Source organism: Felis catus, chromosome E2 (assembly GCF_018350175.1).
Source record: "Felis catus isolate Fca126 chromosome E2, F.catus_Fca126_mat1.0, whole genome shotgun sequence".
Taxonomy (NCBI): Eukaryota; Metazoa; Chordata; class Mammalia; order Carnivora; family Felidae; genus Felis; species Felis catus.
In genome coordinates, this window is record NC_058382.1 from 34,040,288 (window position 1) to 34,065,195 (window position 24,908).

At 50.6% G+C, this 24,908-nt stretch overlaps 1 protein-coding gene across 15 annotated transcripts in view; it reads left to right on the top strand.

Annotated features, from left to right (window-relative positions):
- Positions 1–24,908, top strand: part of NLRC5 (NLR family CARD domain containing 5) — an 86,966-nt gene that overhangs the window by 23,753 nt on the left and 38,305 nt on the right. For 3 of the 15 annotated variants that reach the window (XM_045045642.1, XM_045045650.1, XM_045045643.1), the window contains exons 1-15: positions 3,542–4,616; positions 4,968–5,274; positions 6,089–6,181; positions 10,155–10,235; positions 11,308–12,982; positions 13,998–14,081; positions 14,228–14,311; positions 15,681–15,764; positions 15,885–15,974; positions 16,946–17,005; positions 18,756–18,821; positions 19,288–19,371; positions 21,141–21,224; positions 22,179–22,268; positions 24,059–24,127. In XM_045045642.1, the coding sequence (XP_044901577.1) occupies positions 4,416–4,616; positions 4,968–5,274; positions 6,089–6,181; positions 10,155–10,235; positions 11,308–12,982; positions 13,998–14,081; positions 14,228–14,311; positions 15,681–15,764; positions 15,885–15,974; positions 16,946–17,005; positions 18,756–18,821; positions 19,288–19,371; positions 21,141–21,224; positions 22,179–22,268; positions 24,059–24,127 (3,152 nt within the window). In that variant the 5' untranslated portion in view covers positions 3,542–4,415. The other 12 variants (XM_045045646.1, XM_045045647.1, XM_011290148.3 and 9 more) reach the window with 11 other exon arrangements.

The window sequence follows — 24,908 nt, forward strand, 5'->3', positions numbered from 1 at the left end:
TCATACCATTGATTCGCTGGTGAGTTTTAAGTGAGTGTGAAGCTAATTTGATTCCATTCCTGTGGCCAGTTTGTTTCGATTTTTAATACCGTTCCATAAAGTGTTAATGATCGGTGCTTTATAAGATGTTTTACGATGGTTGGAAGCCTCCCCATTATTGCCTGCCCCTCCCAACAAATAGTCTTTGATATAATTGCCTTCATTTTTTTCTTGTTTTATCTAATATGTTTATTATGAAATACTTATGAAATATTTAAGGCATATGAACACTTGTCGTGTCTGCCCTTTTTCCTCTAAATGACTGTTATTGTAATTTTATCAAGCTATCCAAAGTATCCTGCTGTAATTTAAGTGGTTCTGCCTTAAATCTACATATTTACTTAGAGAGGTTTTTTTTTTTTTTTCTTTTACTTTCTCTGGTCACAGCCAGGTTTGTCTTAGTCATGTCAGGCTGCTGTAACCGAACACCCCAGGCTGGGTGGCTTACACGACACACATTTATTTCTCATGGCTCTGGAGACTGGGAAGTCCCAAGATCAAGGTGCCAGCAGATCGAGTATCTGGTGAAGCCACTCTTCCTTTGTAGATAGCCACCCTGTCCTTGCATCCTCGTGTGGCAGGGACCAGAGAGGAAGCAGGCTTTCCCCTGCCTCTTCTTGGAAGCTCTCGGAACCCATCATGAGGGCTCCGTCCTCATGACCCAAGAACCAAAGGCCCTGCCTCCAAATACAGTCACACTTGGAATTTGGGCTTTAATGTATAAATGGGGTGTGGGGGGAACACAAACCTGTCTAGTTACCTTTTTTTTTTTTCAAAGATTTTTTTAAGTTTTTTATTTATTTATTTATTTATTTATTTATTTATTTATTTATTTATTTATTTATTTATTTTTGGGACAGAGAGAGACAGAGCATGAACGGGGGAGGGGCAGAGAGAGAGGGAGACACAGAATCGGAAACAGGCTCCAGGCTCCGAGCCATCAGCCCAGAGCCTGACGCGGGGCTCGAACTCACGGACCGCGAGATCGTGACCTGGCTGAAGTCGGACGCTTAACCGACTGTGCCACCCAGGCGCCCCATTAAGTTTATTTATTTTTGAGAGAGAGACAGAATGAGCAGAGGAGGGACAGAGGCGGGGGTGCGGGGGTGGGGGACCCAGGCTCCAAAGCAGGCTCTGTCGACAGCAGGGAGCCCCATGCAGGGCTCAAACTCGCGAACCCGTGAGCTCATGACATGAGCTGAAGTCGGAAGCTCAACTGACTCAGCCACCCAGGCGCCCCTCTGTTACTTACCTTTGTTGTGTGAGAGGGCGCCATATTTATGTGGGTTTACCTAAAGCCCTGGGGCTTGGTAAGTTACAGTCCTCACTTCATAGACACACAGTCAGGGCACACGCTCATCTTCTGCCTTGCTTGCTTTCTTCCATGTACTCCTCAGCCACCTTTCTTCTTGCCCATCCTCTATTGTTAGACAGCGTCTCTTAGGCATGTGCGCCAGAGTGTCATTTCATTGTGTTCCTGCAGAGGCAGCGGGCCGTGCCTCTGGGTTTTCTCATGAAGAGGAAGGTGTACTCGCGACCGCCTAAAAAAATACATCAAATGTAATGAGAAAGAAAACCGCAAATCATACCCTTTTGGGAGTTTTACTGGGAAAGGAAATTGGCATCTGTCGTGAGGATTCTTCCTTTCTCGTCCAAATGAATTGGCTGTCATAAGTCTGCTGGATTTGAAGGGCACACTCTGATGCCACAAGTCACTGTGAGGTGAATGTCCAAGTTGGAGGAGGAAGAGGGGCAGCCTCTGGGCCACATGTGGTAGGAGGTGACGCCAGAGAGGGTCGGGCTATACGCGATCCAGGGACAAGAGGAGCTGTGGTTGGGGAAGAACAAGATCGGTGCATGAGGGCAAGGGGACTCTTCTGGATCGAACACCTACCTCAGAGGTGTCTCCAGAGGAGGGGTAAGGGCTGGTGCCTTCCAAACAGCGTTCCTCTTGGGATCTGGAACATTGAGGAGAGCACCCTGTCTCCTCTCTTTAGCAGCCTGCCCTATGGAAACAACCTGAACATCAGCTCATAGCACAAGACTTGGCCCAGGTACTCATGAGACCATCTCTGCGGACACCCTCGAACGTCTAGGATGAACCAGGAAGCCAAGTAGGTGACCTCTACCCTTTGCCCCCTCTCTTACCCTCCCACCCACTCCCTCACTCCCCTACTACTCCCTACCAGCTGCTCCCTACCCAGATTACCCAGGTTTACCTCTCTGGGCTGCCCCTGATATAACAAGCCTACCCTTAGCCACCATTCAGCTTGAGAGTGAAAGTCATGAGACACAGAAAATCAGGAAGGGCCTTGAGACGGCATCTGATTTACCCACCTTACAGATGATGTGACTGAGGCCCAGATAGAGAATAGACTTGCTCAAGGCTATGCTATGAGTGTATCAGCTAGGATAGGCCAATAACAAACAACCACCAATGTCCTGGTGGCTTATGACAACAAAAGCTTACTTCCTGATCCTACTTCTTGTCTATCATCAATCAACTGGGACCTCTGTTCCGCATAATCCTCTTGCTGGATCCAGGCTAAAGGAGCAGCCAAGATCTGGAATACTGCTGGTCCCTGTGGTAGAGGGAGAGAGAGAGCATGGTGAATCACGCACTGGCTCTTAAAACTTCTGCACAGACATGACATGTGTCATTCTTCAGCATATTTCATTGGCCAAAGCAAGTGTTGTGGCCATACCTGATGTCAAGAGAGCAGGGAAGTGCAATCCTTCCAAGGGCCTAGAAAGAGGAGAAAGAGAATATCTGTGAACGGCCCTAATGCTGACCACAGAGAATTAGATACAGAGCCGGGTCAAGAATGCTCGTCCCCTAACTTTGGGGCTGAAGATCTTTCTACTATAATCCTCTGTCTCCAAGGCTATTTTCATAGAAATCTCAATGACCAATCATAATGTAATGTGCTCTTTCTCCCAGGGATGGTTACCCTTAAAGAGCTTGATGCTGTACCCCGAGGGGATCGAGCACTAATGCTAGAGATAAAGGCGTTGTGTCAGACCGGCAGGAGGACACATTTGAAGATGAAAGGACTTCCACAGAAATGATACCGTCCAGGCGCACCTCACTTCCGCCTGACGCCTCGTTGTCCTGGCCGATTTCTTTATGGACATCGTGGACTTTGAACACTGTAGCCCGGAAAAGAAGCTGCGCCCTGGGCCATAACCACATCCTCTTACCAAGATCACACAAAGTCCGGGGACTTGTCTGGTGCCATCTAGGGCTCCAAGGCCTCAGAAATGTACTGATCTGACAGGCGATAAATCTCAATTCTGAGCCTGGCTCTGCCATGGACTTTCAGTATGACTTTGGGTACATCCTTTCCCCTCCTTGGCCTCAGTCTTCCCGTCTGTTCAGTGGGGATGGTGATCCCTGCCTGCCCCATGGATGTGAGCATGTTTCATGAATTCTGAAGCTCTGTGTCTGAGAGAGGATCTATTGCCATCAGTCCAGTTGCCAAGGTATGACCAGAGGAGACTGGGGACACGTGCCCAGAGGCCTCTGGTGGGTGGGACTCAAGGGAACAGCTGCCGTCTGAACCTCAGGACACATAGTCCTGTGCCCCAGCCTCTGGGAGTTGCTAAGGCTGCTCCTGGGTGAGCCTCCCACTCTTCTCAGAAGTGGGGTCTCCATAGATGTGGGGATTATATGAGACACATAAAGCACTTAGAACATAGTATGTGCTTTCTGAGTGTTTGCTACTGTTGTTAAGGAAATAATGCCAGAAAGTTCATCTGGAAATGTTACAGGATTTTCCACTGTATCATGGACCACCAATTAGTTAACTAATTAGTTAACAACTAATGTTGTTTCCAATTTTATGTATATAAAAAGTCTTGAGGTGAACAGCTTTGCAATTAAAAATTTTATGCACACCTATAATGATATCCTAAGGTTAGAGTGCTAGGAACAGATTTGCCGAATCAAAGGGACTGCATATTTTTTAAGCTTTGCTGTGTAAGTGCCCCTGGCCTTATATTGGTATTCCTACCAGCAGGTTGAGAGTGCCAGTTTAGAAAAGAAGTTGCTTAGAGAGAGAGCGATGGTTTGTGTTAGATTGGATTCAATTTTAGGGCAAAAAGCCCTAAAAAATAGTGCTTTAAATAGACATTTCCTTGTCATGTAAGAGACATTCAGGACAGGTGGAAAGGCTTACCTTACACCTTCTCTGCACTGGCTTCCACCTCATGATCCAATATGGCTGCCCAAAGTTCAGCCATCATGCTGACATTCCAACCAATAGGAAGAAACAGAGAAAGATGTACAACACTTCCATCTATATCCCATTGGCCAAAACTTCGTAAGATGGCTAATTCTAAATGCAAGGGAGGCTGGGAAATAAAGTCTATTCCAGATGATCAGGAAATATTCAGGGGTTCTGGTCCTAAGGAAGAAGGGGAGAACGGATTTTGGAGGACAACTAGTTGTCTCTGCCATGAGCTTAGCTCAGAGAGCAGCACAAACAGGTCCATGGAAACAAGAAAAAATAAAGCATCCTCAGGAACCATCTGCAGGAGATAAACTGGACCATTGCAGAGCCAGGACACAGGCACAGGTAATTGGGGGATGAGGAAAAGAAGCAAACCGCTGTCTGGCACCAATCCCTGGGCGCAGGCATTGAGGCTCCATGAAGAAGCCACTTGTCTGCCTATTTACTGCCCCCCAGATATGGGAGGTGGTTCTTGACTACCCTCTTTGGCTTCCTTCTGGCTGAATTGTCCTCCTATTCACCTGTCTCCCAGCTCACCTGTCCTCCAACTCACCTGTCCCCCTACCCCCGCTCACCTGTCCTCCAACTCACCTGCCCCCCACCCCCGCTCACCTGTCCTCCAACTCACCTGCCCCCAGCTCACCTCTCCCCCAACTTACCTGCTCCACAGTTCACCTGCCTACCCTATCCCTGCAGGGCCAGCTCCTCATGGACCCCGTTAGCCTCCAGCTGGGCACCAAGAACCTGTGGAGCTTGCTCGTGAGGCTGCTCAGCAAAGACCCACAATGGCTAAATGCCAAGGTGAAGTTCTTCCTCCCCAAGATGGACCTGAGCTCCAGGAACAAGGCCGAGGATGCCACGCAGGGTGTCATGCTACAGCTCAACAGACTGCACACTCAAGGTCAGGCCACTTGGCAGGCGTTCATCCACTGTGTGTGCATGGAACTTGACGTGCCGCTGGACCTGGAGGTGCCGCTGCTGAGCACTTGGGGCCATGGAGACGGTAAGGGCAGACATAAGAGGCACAAAGCAGCCAGCCAGCCCCCTGCCATGAGAGCCAGGGAGGCCAGGGGAAGGCTGGGACCCACCCAAGTTACACAAAGACGACATGGTCAAGCCAGGAACAAAATTCTATGTTTCTGAGCACTTTCCAGAGTAAATTCCCTATTTTCACCATATCAGCTGGGGACCTGGAAGATCCCTTCTTCCACCCTGCTTCACCCCAGTTGCCTAGAAAGGCTGGATGCAAGGAGAGAAAGGACCAGTACCTACTTCCAAGCAAGAAATTCCAAATAGCCCATAACGCTCAAGACGTTTCTTTCTTCAGCACGGTCAGGAGCAGTTGCGGGGAGAGCCCTTTGACCTCTACGGGTGGGCAGGTGCATTGAACGCTGTTCAGTTCTGTGGGTGTTTCTTGGCACCTTCTACTTACACAGCGTCGTGCGGAAACAAAACATTGAGGGCCAACAATGTTCCTGGGGAGGAAGTGAGAACTCATAGAAGAACTTAGCACACGACAGAGCGTAGGATATGCAGGGGGGTTCACAGTGCGCATGCAGGTGTATGATCACACACACCTGTGCACAAACATGCATACACACAAGCATAAGCACATACCTATCCGTGCACAGACCTGCACATACGTACACATTTCTGCCGGCAACTGCCTTCACCAGTTGTGTCCCCCACAGGTTGTGGAGCGTCCACTTTATTGCTCCCCTGCTGGGGACCTGCCCTGAGGGATGAGCCCTGAGAGCTGGTCCTAGGGCATCCCTCTGCATCCCCAGCCCATGTAGCACTCTCCCCTTCTCTTTCAGGGTTCGCCAGCCAGCTGGAAACTGGTGAAGAAAGCCGACCTGAATCTCAGCTCCACCACGGTGAGAGCTGGGGTTGTGGAGCAGGAGGGGGTGGTAAGCATGCTAAGTCCCCACCTCAAACCCGGAGGAGGATGGTGGTGGCCAGCCAGCTGCTTCCCTTAAACCAGCCTCCTCCACCCTCTAACACTTTCGCCTGTATCCCCGCCCCTCCCCGTGGCTCCTAGTCCCGCCTCCTCCCCCTCTGCACCTGTTAAGGCTTTGGCCTGTTCTGATATGACCTGTTCCCAGGGGATCTAAGCTGGAGCCTCCCGAGAGACTCTGAAGTTGACAGCTCCTGGGCACCTGCCAGAATCATGTCTCGTTTCACTAGGGGAAGTGTGTTCTCACTTCCGTGTCCCTAAGCCTCAGGGCCTCATATTCCAAACCCACAGACTCAGGCCTCCTCCTCATTTAGATACCTTGGGCATGACGCTGACCCACGGACCACTGTCCACACCCTGGAACCTCTGACTGATTTTTTGATGGAGTGCGGCAGGGATGGGGGTGGGGGGTCAGCAGTTAAATGGTGACCACCTCAGGATTTATTCACTCTATTCTCCAAACCTTTCTTTATGTTCATTTTTTTTAAAAACTGTGGTAAAATGCACATAACATAAAACTTCAATCTTAACCATTTTTAAGCACACAGTTCAGTGGTATTAAGTACACTCTCATTACTGTGGGACCGTCTCCACCACCCATCTCCAGAACTCTTTCTGTCTTGGAAAACTGATACTCTATCCCCATTAAACACTAACTCCCCCTTCCCCTCTTCTCCAGCCCCTGGGCCCTTTTACTCTCTGTCTTTATGATTTTCACTACTCTAAGTACCTCTTGTGAATGGAATCATTTTGTGACTGGCTCATTTCACTTAGCATAATGTTCTCAAGGTTCCTCCTACGTGTTGTGGCAGAATTTCCTTCCTTTGTAAGGCTGAATAACATTCCATTGTATGTGTGTGCCACACTTGACTTGCCCATCCAACCACTGATAAACACTAGGCTTGCTTCCACAGTTGGGCCATTGTGAATAATGCTGTTGTGAACATGGGTAAACAAATATTTCTTCAAAATCCTGCTTTCGGTTCTTTCTGAGTATATATTCAGAATCCAGGGTCGTATGGTAACTCTATTTTGAATACTTTGAGGAACTTCCACACTGTTTCCACATTGGCAACACCATTTTGCGTGCCCACCGACGGTACATAGGGGTTCCAGTTTCTCCACATCCTTGCCGACCCTTGTGGTTTCCTGGTTTGTTTGTTTTTTATAGTAGCTGTTGTGATGGGTGTGAGGTGGTACCCATCTAGCGGTAGTTTTGCTTTCCATTTCCCTAACGATTGGTGATGTCGGCCATTTGTGTGTCGTCTTTGTAGATCAGTCTCTTCAAGTTCTTTGTTCCGTGGTTTTAATTGCCTTGTTTGTTTTGTTGTTGTTGAGTTTAGGGGGTCTCTATATATTCTGAATGTTAATCCCTTTTCAGATACAGGTTTCACAGATACCTTTCATTCTGTAGGTTCTCTTTTTACTCTGTGGATGGTGTCTTTTGATGCACAAAATGTTTTTCACTTTCATGAAGCCTGTGGTTTGTCTGTTTTTTTCTTGTGTTACCTGTGCCTCGGTGCCATATCTGAGAAATCATTGCCAAATCCAATGTCGTGAAGCTTTTGTTTTATGTTTTCTTCTAAGACTTTTATTGCTTGAGATCTTATATCTCAGTCCTTGATCCGCTTTGAGTTAATTTTTGTATATGATGTTAGGTAAGGGTCCAACTTCATTGTTTTGCATGTGGATGTCCAAGTTTTCCCAGCATTGTTTGTTGGAAAGATTGTCCTTTCCCCATTAAATGGATGTGGCACCCTTGTCAAAAATTATGTGACCATATAAGTGAAGGTTTATTTCTGGACTGTCATGTCTGTTTTTATGCCAGTGCCACACTGTTTTGATTGCGTAGCTTGCTTGTAAGTTTTGAAATCAGGAAATGTGAGTCCTCCAACAAGGTTCTTTTTTCAGGAGTGTTTTGGCTATTTGGGGTCCCTTGAGATTCCATATGAATTTTAGGATAGGTTTTCCTATTTCTGCAGAAAAGGTTATTGGGATTTGATGGGAATTTCACTGAATCTATAGATCATTTGGGGTAAGATTGCCATCTTAATAATAGTCTTCCAATGAGCCTGGGATATATTTCCATTTATTTATGCCTTCTTTAATTTCTTTCAACAATGTTTTCTACTTTTCATCGTACAGGTTTTCCACCTGTTGGTGGTTAATTCTTAACCATTTTATTCTTTTGATGCTTTTGTAATTTCCTTTTTAGGTGGTTCATTATGTGTAGAAATGCAGCTCACTTTTGTGTGATGACTTTGTATCCGGCTACTTTGCTGAATTCATGTATTCTAAAAAACTTTTTTGTGGAGTTTTTAAGGCTTTCTACATATAAGATCTTCTCATCCATAAACAGATTTTACTTCTTCCTTTCCAATTTAGATGCCTTTTATTTCTGTAGAAGTATGGGCTTTGTACTTATAGCTGTGCTTGGCATTAACTTCAGCAGGCTTTAACAGAACAGCCACTCCATAATCCCAGCTCCCCAGCAGATCAAAACTATTTGTCCTGGTCCCTGTCCCTTCTGGCTTAAATCATTGAACTGGCATAACTATCACATGGCTATGGCCAAGCCTGATTGATATTTAGCCAGTGAGTCCCTTATTAACAGAGAACTTGGGGAGCCTGGGTGGCTCAGTCAATTATGTGCCTGACTCTTGATTTCAGCTCAGGTCATGATCTCACCGTCATGGGATCAGGCCCCGCATCGGGCTCTGCACTGACGGCGTGGAACCTGCTTGGGATTCTGTCTCTCCATCTCTCTGCCCCTCCCCCACTTACGGGCACACACTCTGTCTTTCTCAAAATAAATATATAAACATTTTTTTTAATAGAGGACTTATTGGAATATTAAAATACTCTCAAACAGGTTCCAGTTCCTCTTTGGGATCCCTGAGTCTCCTATAAGCCAGCACCTATAAAAAGTCAACCAGGGAGTGCCTGGGTGGCTCAGTCATTGAGGGTCCAACTCTTCTTTTTTTTTGTTTTTTTATTTTTTTTGAGTGTCCCACTCTTGATTTTGGCTCAGGTCATGATCTCACGGTCCTGGGATTTAGCCCCTGCACACTGAGCGTGGAGCCTGATTAAGATTTTTTTCCCTCTCTCTCTGTCCCTCTCCTGCACTCTTGTGCATGCATGAGCACATGCTCTCTCTCTCTCTCTCTCTCTCTCTCTCTCAAATATAAACAAACAAATAAAGAAAATCTTTTGAAATAAATAAATAATAAAAAAAATTTAAGTTAACACCTGGCAACGCAAGGGACCTCTCAGGGCTGCTCTGATTGGTCACTAATGCCTGGCTGTAGGAATATCCCACATTACTTCTTCAAATTCTTCCCTAAGTCCTCTTTCCCTTCTTCCTCCCCTCCGTCCTCGCTCCCTTTCCTTCTTGTTTTCCTTCTCCCTTTCTTCCTTTCCCAACCTCTTTAGAAAGGCATTAAAGTGACTGTTGACAATCCATAACCGACAAGAATTCGTGAAACCATTAAGGGAAGCATTAAACCAAATGTGGAAGATGTGAAATGAGGGCGATAAAACACACGGGCACAAGAGAGAGGGCACAGGCCTGGCCCATTGGAAACTCCACTTTTCTAACCAGCGGTGGCCTCGACAGACCTGGGTCTTTCCCAAGCCATGCAGTGCTTGGGGCCACGTGTTCCCAAGGCTGCTGGCTGTGGGCCCAGCTCCCTGCAGCCTGGGAGATCCCCAGCCCAGAGCCTCCAGGCCTCTAACACAGGCCTGAGACCCACTTCTGCAAACAGAAGCTGGTGTTGATGCAGCCTTTGCCCGTCGCTCAGTCCCCGGGTGTGGAGACACTTGTCTGCCTGCTACGTATTTGTGGACTGGAGCTCCCCAAAGGTGCTTGTGCCCCCTCAGCCCAGGCTCCCAAACGTCGTCCCTTACCCTTCTTTCATTCTTTCCAGGCCTCAAGCGGCCTCATCAGAGCTGTGGGTCCTCACCCCGCCCGAAGCAGTGTAGGAAGCAGCAGCTAGGTGGGTACGAAGGTGAGGAGAGACCCAGACGTAAGGATTGGATTACCTTGGGGCTAGGGCACAGATCCTGGACTCTGTGCCCTGTTGACAAGCCTCCGAGGGCCCGGTGACTCTTGTTTTCCAAGCTTCCGGTAGATATGGACTGGAGGTCTTGGGTGGGCGGAGGAGAGGCTGGGTCTGGCAAGGAGGACCTCCCCCACAGGAGGCCACAGGGCCTTCTCCAGAGATGGTGCAGCTGAAGGGGCTTGAAGCACTCCCAGTAGATTGCAGCTTCATCATCTGGGCTCTTACGGGGACACCATTTCCTCAGGATTGAGGGAGCCTCAGGGAGGTGACCAGCATGACCTCAGACCTGGACCCTCAGTGGCCAGTTTAGAGATAGGCGGGATGTCAGGGAGACCCCAGCACCACCGCAAGGCCCGGGGGACGGCCGAGGACCAGCTAGGCCAGAGGAAGTGGAAAAGACAGAACTGCTCTCTTTTCTCCACCAGTTGTCCAGAAGGGTCCTTGTTCTCAACCAGTTGTCCCCAGTATCCCCTGACAGTGGCTCCAGTCCTTCCCCTGGGCCACCCAAGATCTCCCAGTGATCCAGCAATTAAAAAGTTAGTACCTCGCGCAGTAAGGGCCCAGCTCCAATTCCGACTGGTCAGCGCTTGGGCCTACAGGTTATTAGCGCTCACCCCTGGGCATTGCAGCCCCGAAATATTAGGGAGAGGAACGGGCTACTGAGATACACAGTCTGTTCCAAGAAGATGCTACAAAGGGAGTGCTCCACTTTTCCTCCCCATCTCATTGAAAGCTTTACATGTATACTGTTGCAGAACAAACAGAACCACGAACCATGCTTCCCCGGTCGGACTTCCCTATTTAAATGGCCCAAAGGCCATTCTACAGAACCTGTGCTTCTGTAGAACCAGTTCCTTCTAGGGATTTGGTTGGTACGACAGCCCCCGTGCGCTCTTGCCAGCCCTCCCACACCTATATATACACAGCTGAGGCCACAGGCTCCCAACTGCCGGTACTGGGGTGAGGGGATCTGGGGGTGGGGGGCTCCAGCCTTCATGCCTCTCCCTGCCCCTTGCAGAGCTGGCCAAGAGGTACCTGCAGCTGCTGAGGAGTTCTGCCCAGCAGCGCTATGGCAGCAGGACGCGCCGGCCAGGACAACCCCTTGCCTTCCACCAGGCGTATATCCCGCCAATCCTGCAGTGGAGCCGGGCCACAGCACCCTTCAACACTCAGGAGGGGGCCATCCTGGGGGACCCCAAGGCAGAAGATGGCACTGAGGCGAGCATCCTGGACCTCTTCAACACCAAGGCCGACAAGGGTCCGAGGGTGACGGTGCTCCTGGGGAAGGCGGGCATGGGCAAGACCACACTGGCCCACCGGCTCTGCCAGAAGTGGGCTGACGGCCAGCTGGACCGCTTCCAGGCCCTGTTCCTTTTTGAATTCCGCCAGCTCAACCTGATCACAGAGTTCCTGACGCTGCCCCAGCTTCTTTTTGATCTGTACCTGAGCCCCGAGGCAGGCCCCGACTTGGTCTTCCAGTACCTGGAGGAGAACGCTAAGGGAGTCCTGCTGATCTTTGACGGACTGGACCAGGCCCTCCACCCCCCTTCCAGCAAGGACACTGCAGGTCCTGAGGCCCCAAGTCCGGCCCTTGCCCTCTTCTCCGGACTCTGCAAAGGGACCCTCCTGCCTGGCTGCTGGGTATTGGCCACCTCCCGTCCAGGGAAGCTGCCCGACTGTCTGCCCACAGAGGCGGCCATGGTCCACATGTGGGGCTTTGACAGGCCGCGGGTGGAGGAGTACGTGGGCCGCTTCTTCAGTAACCAGCCGTGGCAGGAGGCAGCCCTGGCAGAGCTGAGGGAAAACAGACATCTCCAGAGCATGTGCGCGGTGCCCGCAGTATGCCAAGTCACCTGCCTCTGCCTCTACCATCTGCTCCCAAGCAGCTCTCCAGGCCAATCTGCGGCCCTTCTGCCCACCGTGACTCAGAACTATGTGCAGATGGTATCTACCCTCGGCCCCCGTGGGCACCTGCTTCCTGAGTCCCTGCTGGGCCTCAGCGAGGTGGCCCTGAGGGGTCTGGAGACCGGGAAGGTTATCTTCTCTGTAGGAGACATCCCTCCCCCCATGATGGCCTTTGGGGCTGCCCTCGGCTTGTTGACCTCCTTCTGCATCTGCACAGGCCCTGGGCACCAGGAGACAGGCTATGCCTTCACCCACCTCAGCCTGCAGGAGTTTTTTGCCGCCTTGCACCTGATGGCCAGCCCCGAGGTGGACAAAAATGCACTTGCCCACTATGTCACCCTCAGTTCTCGCTGGGTGCTGCGGACCAAAGCTAGACTGGGCCTCTTAGACCACCTCCCCACCTTCCTGGCTGGGCTGGCGTCCCGCGCCTGCTGTCCCTTCCTCAGCCACGTGGCACAGAGGGACGAGGTGTGGGTGGGTGCCAGGCAGGCTGAGGTGATGCAGGCCTTGAGGAAGTTGGCCACCCGCAGGCTCACGGGACCGAAGGTTGTGGCACTCTGTCACTGCGTGGGTGAGACCCAGGAGCCTGAGCTGGCCAGCCTCATGGCCCAAAGCCTCCCCTGTCACCTGTCCTTCCACAATTTCCCACTGACCTATGCCGACCTGGCTTCCCTGAACAACATCCTGGGGCACAGGAATGCCCCCATCCAGCTGGATTTTGAAGGCTGCCCCCTGGAGCCCCACTGCCCTGAGGCCCTGGCAGGCTGTAAGCAGGTAGAGAATCTCAGGTGAGCTGTTCTTGCTGAGGGAGGCTGGGTACGAATCTCAAACATCAGAACAGATAGTCTGAACTACCGCTTAGCCTGAGAGCCGGTGGGGAAGCTCCACGCCTCGCCAAGACCTTAGGGTCCAGCTGGCCCTCCTTTTGCTGCGGTTGCTAGGCTTTTAGTCTCCCCCTCCCTCTCAGCCGTGAGCTGGAGCCTCCGCGTCCAGAGGTGGTTTGACTTCTGGCAGGCTACTTAACCTCTCGGCCTGAGTTTCTTCCTCCCTAAAATGAATTCGTGGTAATACCAACTGCGTGGGGTGGTTGGGAGAGGGGGTAAGAGAATACGGGGAAGACCCTCCTTAGCCAGTGCCTGGCTCATGGTGGAGGCTCAGTATGTGTAGTAGTAGCTGGAGAAAAGGTGAGGCTTATAACAGAGAACCCTTCCCCCCCGAATACAGTGGGTTAAATAATGTTGAATTTTGTTTCGCTGTCATGGGAGACCCAGAGGTCAGTGGTCCAGGTTGGTGAGATGGCTCAGCTCTGTGTGGTCCTGCAGGGACCCAGATCCCTCCCACTGTCTCTCCATCATCTCCTTGGGCGTCTGAATCTGCATGGTCAAAGCTGGGTCATGGGCATATCCGCGTTCTGGCTTAGGGGAAGGGAAGGGGAGCATATACTCAATACACCCAGCGTATTAAATCCCACACACGTGGACACAGAGCACATTCTTTCCACTCACATTCCAGTGGTGACAACATAGTCATATAGCCACCCTGAGCTGCAAGGAAGGCTGGAAATGCCATCTCTGACTGGGAAACCACGTTCCCAATTAGAGCTCTATCAGTGGAGAATGGGTTTCAATGGACAGTTAGCAGTGTCTGCCATAATATGTATTTGTTACTACTACGAACAGCAACTACTGCTACCACTATTAACATAACTGTATTCAGTTCCATCCGTCAGAGGAGGGGGTGGGTGATGGCCTCTAAGCCCTGTTCCGTGCTGATTCTCTGCCATCTTGCCTCTTCCTGTGGCAGCTTTAAGAGCAGGAAGTGTGGGGACGCCTTTGCAGAAGCCCTCTCCAGGAGCCTGCCGACAATGGGGAGCCTGAAGAAGCTGGGGTGAGCCAGGGCTTGGGTCCAAGAGGAATCCTCAGCCAGAGATGCCTGGAACTCTCCCCTCTCCCTTCAACCCTGCACAGGGCAGATTCCTGGCCTACCCCCTTTCCCATCTCTGTTCCTTCCCACCCTCTTTGCTTATCCTGTAGGTTAGCAGGAAGTAAGATCACTGCCCAAGGCATCGGCCGCCTGGTGCAGGCTTTGCCCCTCTGTCCACAGCTGGAAGAGGTCAGGTGAGTGATCTCCAGGAAGACCTGCTGGCTATGGGGACAAGTCACTTCCCAGGTCCCTGTGCACCCCCTGGAGCCTGTGATGAATCCTGCATATTCCATCAGGATCTGGCCAGTTGTTTTTCAATGGGACCCGGAAAGGGGAGGCATAGATCCAAGAACTGTGTGGGTCTGGATCCAAACACAAGGCTCCCAAAGACCCTAGAGCACTGCTTCCCTCATCTAATATTTTGCTCCATCTTTAAGGAGCTTGAATTTTGAGCCCTCTTTCCGTGACCCTGAGAGAAGGGATAGCAGCGTGTAGGCAGGTGTTGGGCACTGTGGATACAAGTAAGTGCATGAAACACACACATACCTTCACACTCGTGCACCTATGTATTCACACTTGCACTCTCCTGCTCTCCTGACCTGCACATTCATAGGTGTGCACACATGCACGCACACTTAGATCCACATACACACTTAGATGCAATTACACACTAACTAAGCACATGAGCACAAATATACTCCTGCCCTGTGTTTGTGATGAGTAGCCTGAGAGGGGTGGAGCCAGGGAACCTTCTCAGCAGTTCATTGGTAGAACCATCACTAGCTTATATGGCACCTTTATGAGACTTAGAAAAGGCATCCATTCATCCAGAGAGATGCAGCCTGGCACTAGGTTGTACTGGTTGTTGAGTGGAGTGTAGGACCTCAGCTCCTATTCCCCACAGCTGAGTGCCTTTATGTGGAATCACTAGGTGATAGGAGAAAAGATTAAGGTCACTCTCAATAATCAGGAAAAACAGCGTTAACAATTCACATTTCCAAACCTTTGCACTGACCAGAGCAATCATGCACAAAGGTACCCTCACACTTCTGTCCCTCCAGCTAGGAACTCAGGCAAGGCTGGGTTGTGGACTCCATTTGACAGATGGAGAATGTGAGCCTGGAAAGAATGTGCTCAGACTAGGGGTCAAGGCCAGAGCTGGGGATGGAGGCAGCATCTCCTTTATCCAGTCTAGACTCTGCTCATCACCTAGGAGCCGAGAGGCCCTAATAAACTCCAGCCGCAGGCACATCCCAGACATAGCCCTGAGAGCAGGGTGCTGGGTGTCCTCATTCCGCTTCATGAGGCCTTCACAGCCCCGTTATCTGGATCTCTTGGGCCTAGGCAGGAGCTCCCCTTTGGGGCTGAATAGGGACAGAAGTGAGGCTGGCAGGGGGCCTTTCCACTTAGCTGGGCTTACTGGATACTGTGGAGCAGGCCACCAACACCTTGTGGGCCTATGACTTGTGTCTCCTGCACAAGGGCAGCCGTATCACCTGTCAACTGGGGCTCCCAAATCCCCCAACTCCATGGCTGAGGGGCTGGGCCTTGGTCTCCCTGCAGTTTTCAGGACAACCAGCTCAAGGACGGGGTGTTGCTGAACATTGTGGAGGTGCTTCTTTGTTTGCCGCGGCTCCAGAAGCTTGAGTAAGCAGTCTTTCCACCCCTTTGCCTGAGTCACCCTCCTCCCTGGAGAGCAAAGAAAGTCTCTTCAGGAGCCCATGGAATATAGGGTTCACTCCTGACACCCTTGCCACAATCTTGCAGCCTGAGCCGCAACAGTGTCTCCATGTCAACCTTACTCTGCTTGACAAAGGTAGCAATCACAAGCCCTGCTGTCAGGATGCTGCAGGTCAGGTGAGCAGGAATGGAATCTGGGCCTCAGGGTCTTGAGAAAAGGGGAGGGGAAGGTAGTGGGTGGGAAAAGGAGCACCTAGTCTGCAAGACCTACATGTGTGGGCACCTGAATTTGTTTTATTCATATCGTTATCTCCAGAGCCTAGTTCAGATATGGCACCTGGTACTCAGTATATAGTGGATGGATAGAAGGATGGATGGATGGATGGATGGACGGACGGACGGACGGACGGAAGGACGGATGGACGGATGGTTGAATGAGTAGAATAATGGACGGATAGATGAATGGATGGACAGATAGTTGAAGGAATGGATCAACAGATCTAGGAAGCATAGGCCTAGCCCAGGGGATAATTAGCCGCATGTTGCTCTCCATGGTGCTGAACTAGGGATACCTGTTTGGATTATGGAGTAGGTTAAGTGCCATGCAAACCTAAAATACTGTAACTCCCATAAAAACTCTTTGCATTCCTAATTTTTAAAAGTCCTCTCTGGGGGCGCCTGGGTGGCGCAGTCGGTTAAGCGTCCGACTTCAGCCAGGTCACGATCTCGCGGTCCGTGGGTTCGAGCCCCGCGTCGGGCTCTGGGCTGATGGCTCAGAGCCTGGAGCCTGTTTCCGATTCTGTGTCTCCCTCTCTCTCTGCCCCTCCCCCGTTCGTGCTCTGTCTCTCTCTGTCCCAAAAATAAATAAACGTTGAAAAAAAAAATTTAAAAGTCTTCTCTGGAAAAAAAAAAGTCATCTCTGTAAAAATTGCTTTCCTGACTTTTAAAAACACTCTTTAAGTATTCATCAAGCAATAGCATAGTCACAATTTTAATTTCTGATTTGGGGCACTTTTGCCAGTTGTTTCTCTGTTGATTACAAAATCAACTTTTTCTAGATGTTTGGAACAGCAAGGGGTGTGCAGGCAGGGGGTATTGTGCTGGTTTCCAGTCCACTGGTCTCATGGCTCGGTGTCTAACTCTTGCAGGGAGGCGGACCTCATCTTCCTTCTTTCCCCGCCCACGGAGACAGCTGCAGAACTTCAAGGGTAAGAACGTAGAAAGGGGGTGAGTCTGGGCTTAAGAGCAGTCTGGGCTCAAGCAGTTGCAGGGAAAGGTGGGCAAGAGAGCACATGAAGAGTTGGAATGTGGGGCTGCTTCTTGCTATGGCTGCCCTGAGAAATGACTTACTTCTCAGAGTTGGCAAAGAACTTTAACTTCCTCTAGCGTATCTGGACCACATCTGGCCCCTGTGATGAGGGAGCATCCCCAGAAGTCTCAGAGCAAGGCAGGCCCTTAGGGAAGGCATGAATATACTGTTAGGTTGGCATTAGTATGTGGAGAACACTCTGGAAAACTCTTCCATCTAAAAAAAGGGGGCCTGGGTAGTTCAGTCACTTGAGTGTCTGCCTCTTGATTTCTGCTCACGTCATGATCCCAGGGTCATGGGATCAAGCCTCATGTCGGGCTCCACACAGAGTGTGGAACCTGCTTAAGATTCTCTCTCTCTCTCTCTCTCTCTCTCTCTCTCTCTCTCTCTCTCTCTCTCTCTCTCCGTCTCCCTCTGTCCCTCCCCCATGCTTTTGTGTGCTCTCTCTCTCTCTCTCTCTCTCAAAATAAATAAACAAATAATAAATTAATAAATTAAAAAATTCTAAAAAGAGAAGACGATGATACCTACATCTCAGAGTTACTCTGAGGATTGAATGAATTAACGCATTTAATGTACTTAAAATACTACTGACATCCAGGTGACACTTAGGTGCTGGCTATTCCAGATGTGCGTGGATTCCAGCTTGGCTAGTCCTGCATGGGTGAAGAAAGGGAAATTGCCTTTCCATGAAAGAACATTACAACTAGGCTTCCTCATACCCCTCCCTGGCTGAGACACACAGACAGATGATGTCTTATGTCCTTGGGCAAGTCTTTTCTCTGAGCTTCAGTTTCCTCGCCCATACAAAGATCCGGGAGGACCAATGTCTTTTTCTCCTCCAACTGTATAGCTGTGATGCCCAGTATGGTAGCCACTAGCCACATGTGGCGATTCAGGTGTATATTAATTAAAATGAAGTAAAGTGAACCTTTAAATTTATCAGTCACATTAGCCGCATTTCAGGTACTCAGTGACCGTGGGAGGCTAGTGTCTCCCGCAGCGGGTGGCACAGATATAAAACATCCTCATCATCGTGTAAAGTTCTTTTGGGCAATGCCAATCTAGAGGTCTGTGAAAACGTAGCTAATAATGTTCCAGCTTCTCGGCAGCCTCCAACCCTCCCCTGACCCAGTGAGAGAGAACCTGGGTGTGCCTGGCCCCCACAACCTGGACCCACTCACAGTCCATGCTCCCAACCTTCTGAACTACAGGTAGCACATATACAAATCGAAAGCTTCAACGTTGAAATAGCAGCTTCTTTTTACTAAGCTTCAATTTTGTGCTTATGCGGGGCACTTGACCGTGCATCATCTCATTTAATCCTTCAATCACTCTGTGTTAGATATTGTCGTCCCATTTTGGAAAAGAACAGTGGAAGCTCAGATAGGTGAAGTGACTTGCCCAAGGCCACACTGCTATATATAAGGCAGAGCCAGAGTTTGAATAAAGCCTATTTGACCTCCGGCCTTTTGCTCTCCTTGCTCTGCTGAATAACGCCTTCAGCACCTTCAGACAACTGTCTTTGTTACTCATTCACTTTGGGTCATGCTGCAGGGTCTTCAGCCCCTAGAACCTAAAATAAGAGGTGTGGCTCATCAGGTCTTAGACTCTTAAGCCAAGGCCAGTGTTGGATTTGTTCTTTGCAGGGCATCAGACCTACAGGGAAATGCCAGCCAGAGGAAAGAGGCTCAGAGCAGAAGCCTGGCACTCAGGTACCTCTGTGGGCTCCATTGCCTTAAGGGGAGGGATATAATATGAGAGGAGGTGCCTTCCCAGGAGAGGTGTAGCAGGGGCAAGGAGGATAAAGGATAAAGGCATGGAGCAGAGAAAGCACATGAATAACCCATCCCGGCTTGAACAAGGAGCATCTGTTACAACAACAATAATTATGATAATTTAATGCGCCCTTGCTGGGCACTGTAGTATTTTATATCCATTACCTCATTGTAATTCATTTGAAAACCCTGCAAAGTATGCTCTATTCTTCCCATTTTATAGAGGAGGAGACTGAGGTTAAGTACCTTGTCCAAGATTTCCCAGCTACCAAGAAGCAGGGCCAGGATGAGACCCCAGGTCTGTCTGCCTCCTGGCTCCCACACCTGGCAGTGGTCCTTAGAGCCGTAGGAGGCATGGTGTAGCTTCTTACCCTGAGCCCCTCTGCCTCCACCCTGACCTCAGGCTTCAGCAGTGTCAGCTCAGGGTCCATGACGTGCAGGAACTCATAGCCCAGCTCCAGGAAGGCCCCCACCTGGACAAAGTGGAGTGAGTATCATGGGAAGTTCTGGGGCGGAGAAGGGTCGTGGGCAGGGCAGGGTCTGAAGGGCCTCTACTGTGTGTGTGAGCATGGTGTGAGGAAGGGCGTGTTGCCTCATTAAGAATTTGGGGGATGCAGATATCATAACAGCTACCACTATTTAGCATTTGCCCTGGGCCAGGCTTTTTTACAAACATCCTCGTATTTAATCTCCCCATCTCTTTGACGTAAGTGCTGTTTACTACACGCATTTCATAGAAGAGGAAGTTAAGCCACACAGAGGTAAGGTCACACAGCTAGGAAGAGTCCAGGCCAGGTTCAAGCTCAGACAATGACTCCCACGGGCCTCGTCCCCATAACCAGTGTCATCAAGACCTGCAGAACAGAAGCCTCATCGCACCTGTCTTCTGGACCACAACTCTCAGGTGCCCTCACCCAGAGTAGAGTGAGACCACCTTCTTCTTTGGGGCTGGAGAAATTCCATTCATGTCCAGCTCCTTGAGAGTAGGGCTTGGGGATTGGTAGAGGTCCTGTCGTGTCATCCGGAGAGGACCCCTGCCAAGACCATTCCAGGAAATCAAACGGGCACGAGGGTGGAGTGATGGAATGCCATAATGTGTTTTGAGGTGAGTGGCCCCACCCCAGGGAAAGATGGACAGGTGAGGGCTTGGTGACCAAAGCTTGAGCCTTGACTTGGTCCTACTGAGAGAACCAAGACAGGATTAGGTGTTTTTACCAAACTCGCATGCTTCCACCCACCTGGCCGTCACCAAGCTTGCCCCTCCCCCGGTGCTCTCACCTGCAGTATGACCCCATCACCCACCTGGCTACACAGACCAAACACCTCTCAGCTCCCTTCCCTTCCCCCCATAACCAGTCCATGCCAAGTCCACCTACCCCTCACGTAGTTCTCAAAACCACCCTCTTCTCATCCACCTCTCCAGTCTGAACCGCTCTCATTCCTCACCTGGATGACCCCATCAGCCTCCTCACTGGGTCCCCTGCTTCCACACTGGCCACCTCCACCGGGTAGAGAGTGAACTGCACTCCACTGCTGCCTGCCCCCTTCACTCCCTCCCACTGCTCAGGATAAAGCCCGGATGCTAAAATCCTGTGTGACCCGGAACGCTGCCTCCAACCCCCCAAGCCCCTGCTGACCCTGCCCTGCCACTGAAATCATCGATCCTGACACACTGTCCCCCTTTCAGGTCCTCCTGTGTGCTACGCCACAGGGCCTTTGAATGAGTTGTGCCCAGTACCGGGATCACCTTTCCCCCATCTCTCGCCCACCCCTTACCTACTGAGCTCCTGGTTTTTTCAAGCAAGTTGTTCAAACATCAGGGAAACTTCCCTGATCCCCAGAGTAGATCTGATGCCCGTATGACTAAGGAGTTTATCACAAGAAGCAGTTTTGCAGATTGAAGCGTAAAGAAAGAGCTGAGGGCGAGGCCTTGGAATCAGGCTGCCTGGGTTCAAATCCCAGGTCCCCCTTTCAGGAGGTGTTTTAACCACTCTGTACCTTGGTTTGCTGCTTAGTAAGGTGAGGATAATAATGGGGCCTGCTTCACAGGGTTGTTATGAGGATTAAATACCCAATAATCATAGAAGCAGCTGGGATGATGCTGCACATGTAGTGCACAGTCTTGCAGCACCCATTATTAATAAGGCTCACTTACCAGAGTGATGCTTTGGCTGAAGTCAAGGAGGGACGGCGTGCATGCAGAGGCTGGGGGGACCCCGCCTTAGCAGCACAGAGCATCAGGCCCTTCTGTCTCAGCCTCTCAGGGAACCAGCTGGACAATGAAGGCTGTCGGCTGATGGCAGAGGCTGCAGCCCAGCTGGACATCACCAGGAATCTGGAGTGAGTTGCCCGCCTCACCGTGGGGTAGCAGGGAGGGCCCCGGAGAGCCCCTGCTGGTCCCTCCCACCTGGGTCCGTGTGCCCAGTCACCAGACGTAGGTCTGCCGCACTGGCCACGCCTACTCTCTCCCCAGTACCAGCAAAACTGGAGTGGTTTGGCCTTGACTTGCCTTTGTCTGGCATGAGCCACTGTCTTCGTTCCAGTTCTTAAAACTCCTTGCCTGTGTAGACCGTGTTCCTTGTATATCAGTGGCTTGCATTCACTTTGTCCTTACGACAGCCCTGGGGTGGGGTGGGGTGGGGTGGGGTGGGGTATTGCACCGGGTGGATGGGTGGTGGGGTACTGGAGTGGGGAGAGGTGTGTTGGGTGGGGGTATGGTGCTGAGGGAAAGGGGTGGGTTGTTGGGGCGGTGGGGTGGACAGAACGAGTAGCAGGCTGTTGGTATGCTGTGGTATTATGCGGTATGGCATAGGGTGGTGTTTGGCTGGGATGTGTTGGGGTCTTGGCCTCAAATGTGGGTTAAAAGTGGGTGAAAGGTTGAGGTTGCGAAACAGTGGTTTGGGGCCTCGGCTTTGGATTTCATTCCTGGCTCTGTCGCTTAGTAGCTTTAACAGAATTTAATGTCTCTGGGCCTCGGTTTCTCCGCTTGTAAAATGGGATTAAAATGGTGTTTATTTTACAGACCAGGAAACAGGCCCAGAGAAGTGAAAACAGTGAGTCAGTGCTTATCGCTCAAGCTGTAGAACCTTATTCTCTGAGTGGGGCAGGGGGCCCAGGCATCTCTTGGCTCATCCACACGGGCCAGAATCCTTTGAGACACCCTGGTTAAGGACCCGGGACATCCCGAGGGCGGCAGTCAGCAAGCCTACGGTGCCAGGAGGAGGGGACCAGAGCGGTCTAGGGCTGAGGACTTCGGCTGCCGGCTGATTGCCACCTTATCCCTCCTCTCCACAGCCTCAGCGACAACGGGCTGTCTGTGGATGGGGTGGATGGTGTCCTGAGCGCAGTGAGCATGTGCCAGACCCTCGCAGAGTTACACATCAGGTAGGAACTCCCAGTGGACCACTGTTACCCACTCCTACCTCCAGCCTAGAGCTCTGGGACTCTCCCATCCTCCTCTCTCAGTCCTTAGAATTCTTTCTGGCCCCAGGCCTTTGGGACCTGTAGAAGGTGCTGCCGCGCCTAAACGCTCTTTTCCCAGCTCCTCTGGGTGTTGGCTACTCACAGTTTATACCTTCTCCGGGAAACTATCCTGGGCTGATAGGAGCCAGCGATGCCTGGGAGGTAACCCTCCCAATTCCCCCAGCCAGGAGTGGCCAATGGCAGAGGCAGAGATATCACTCTCCAGCCCTCTGGCCTCAGGTGGGACAAACTTTTGGGGCCATTCATTCTCCAGAGCTCCCTGTGGGATCAGGCTGACGACTTGCTCTGTTCTGCTTCCCTTCCCTTCCCAGTTCCTCCTGAGAGCAGGCCCTTAGTACATCACGCACACGAGTGACCATCAGGTGACACTTGAGCCACTGCCCCATTCATAGGCTCAGGCTCTGCTTCTAGGGAACTTGACCCAAGACAGGGCCCAACCTTATTTCTGTAAGTCTCAGTATTCAGTCTTAGGAGCTGAGGACAGATGCTAACACAGTCAACACAGTCCCCACCCAGAAGGGCTCTTCACTGAGTAGGGTGGTCCCTCCTTTGAGGAGGAGAGAGACGCCAGTTAACCCAAACGAGAGATTAAGAGACCTTGGTTCACTGTATATAATGATCTGATAAGGGATCCTTAGCTCATTCCGAATGATGCCCTTTATTGCTAGAAATTTATAGTAAAGAAATCATGCTGCTGGTACAAACACATTTAGATGCAGGGATGTTCACCTCAGCATTGGTTATATAGGAAAAAATGAACGTACTTTAAATGTGTAACAGTTGAATATTAGGTAAGTAAACTAAGTTATCTTCAGAGAGAAAAACTCAATGAAAAATAGTGGTATAGGTACAATTATAGCATGGAGAGCTGACTGTGGCGTATTAAATAAACAAAAATTTTGATTCATTGCTTTTACAGTAAGGCTTTTCAAACATACTCAAAAGGTAGAAGGAATGTTGGGATTCTCTCTCTCTCTCTCTCTCTCTCTCTCTCTCTCTCTCTCTCTCTCTCTCTCTGTCCCTCCCCTGCTTGTGCTCTCAAAATAAATAAACTTTAAAAAAATAATAAAACAGACAAACAAAAAAAACAAAAGACTTGGAGAACTCCCAGTATTATCAGTGGTCTCCCACTGATAATCCCAAGTATTATCAGCAGTCATTGATAGGTAGAAAAGATGGTTGGTGGTTTTCTTTATTTCTTTCCTACTTTACTAAAGTTTGTAAGTTCTCCACTCAGAAGAAGTATGACCTCTGCAATGAGAAACGTGTATTTAGCTTGTAGCTTATACAGCTGAGGTTAGGGATGCTCCTGCTGTAAGTTACAGCCTCGGGTGGACTGTCGGTGCCTGTCCCGGACCTGGCAGTGACCCCGCTGTGCTGGGGTGAGTGCCCTCGACCGAGCATGCTCTGAAAACGTAGCAGAGGGAGGAGGGTTTCAACCTGAGGGCCACACCAGAGAGAAAGCAGAACTGAGGCTTTCTTTGAAGGACTTGTCAGGAAACGGGGCTTAATCAGTTTGCAAAATCTCTGTTGCAGAAAGACTTCAGGAGCCCAGAAACTCAGGAAGTGACAGCAAGTAGCTGCAGCTACAGGCGGGAGGTGACACCTTCTAGGTCTCTCCAGGCGAGCTTATAAAATGACACAAGGACCCCCTGTAAGCCTCTTGTCTCCTTCCTCTCTTCTCTCTGCAGCCTGCTGCACAAAACCGTGGTCCTCACGTTTGCCCCGAAGCAGGAGGAACAGGGAGGGATCCAGGAGAGGTAGGGCCGAGCATCACCCTGGCCACATCCTTAGCCAGGGCCGGATCCTCCCTGGCCTCCACAGCTGGACAACATCACTCAGCTGCCAGGGAACCTTGACAGATTCACGAAGGATTAAGAAGCCGACAGACTCAGCAAGGGAGGCAGCCCTGAGAGGGAGTGTCAAAGGACAGACTGCCTCCCCTTTGCCCCGTGACACAGAATGGTGTACTGGGGTGGGGATGGGATAGCCACACAGCAGAGCACCAGAGCCTGGGGTCCTTCAGCCTAAACCCAAGGACTGCGGATTGCTTGGTCTATAGCTCTGATTTTGGTCAGAACTTCTGGCTCCCTCTGGCATGGAGGACCCCTTAGAGGAAGTTTGCCGCCTACAAGGTGCTTGGATTATCCCAGCCCAACATACGGGCAGAGACTCAGCTCTTGGCCCCTCAGTGTCTCCTACAATGTCTTATGTAAGGTCTGAGCTCTAGGCTGACATCTCTGAAGGCACTAATGGTGTTGTGGAGATTAATGATACTAACAGCCAAAGTTAGCTGAGCACTTACTATGATGTGCATGCAGCAAGAAGCACATTCAGGCAGTTCACATGCATTGTCCCAGCGAAAGGCTACGTGATTTGTCCCACGTCACACAGCCTGGAAGCCAAGAAGCCCAAGTGGAACCGAGGTCTGGCTGTCCCCGGGCCTCGTGTAGAGACTGAATGGCGGGAGGTGAGGCTGAGGGTGGGCTTGGAGATAGTGGCTGAGGAGTTTGCTCAGCCTGGCCTTGGTGTGTGTCCCTC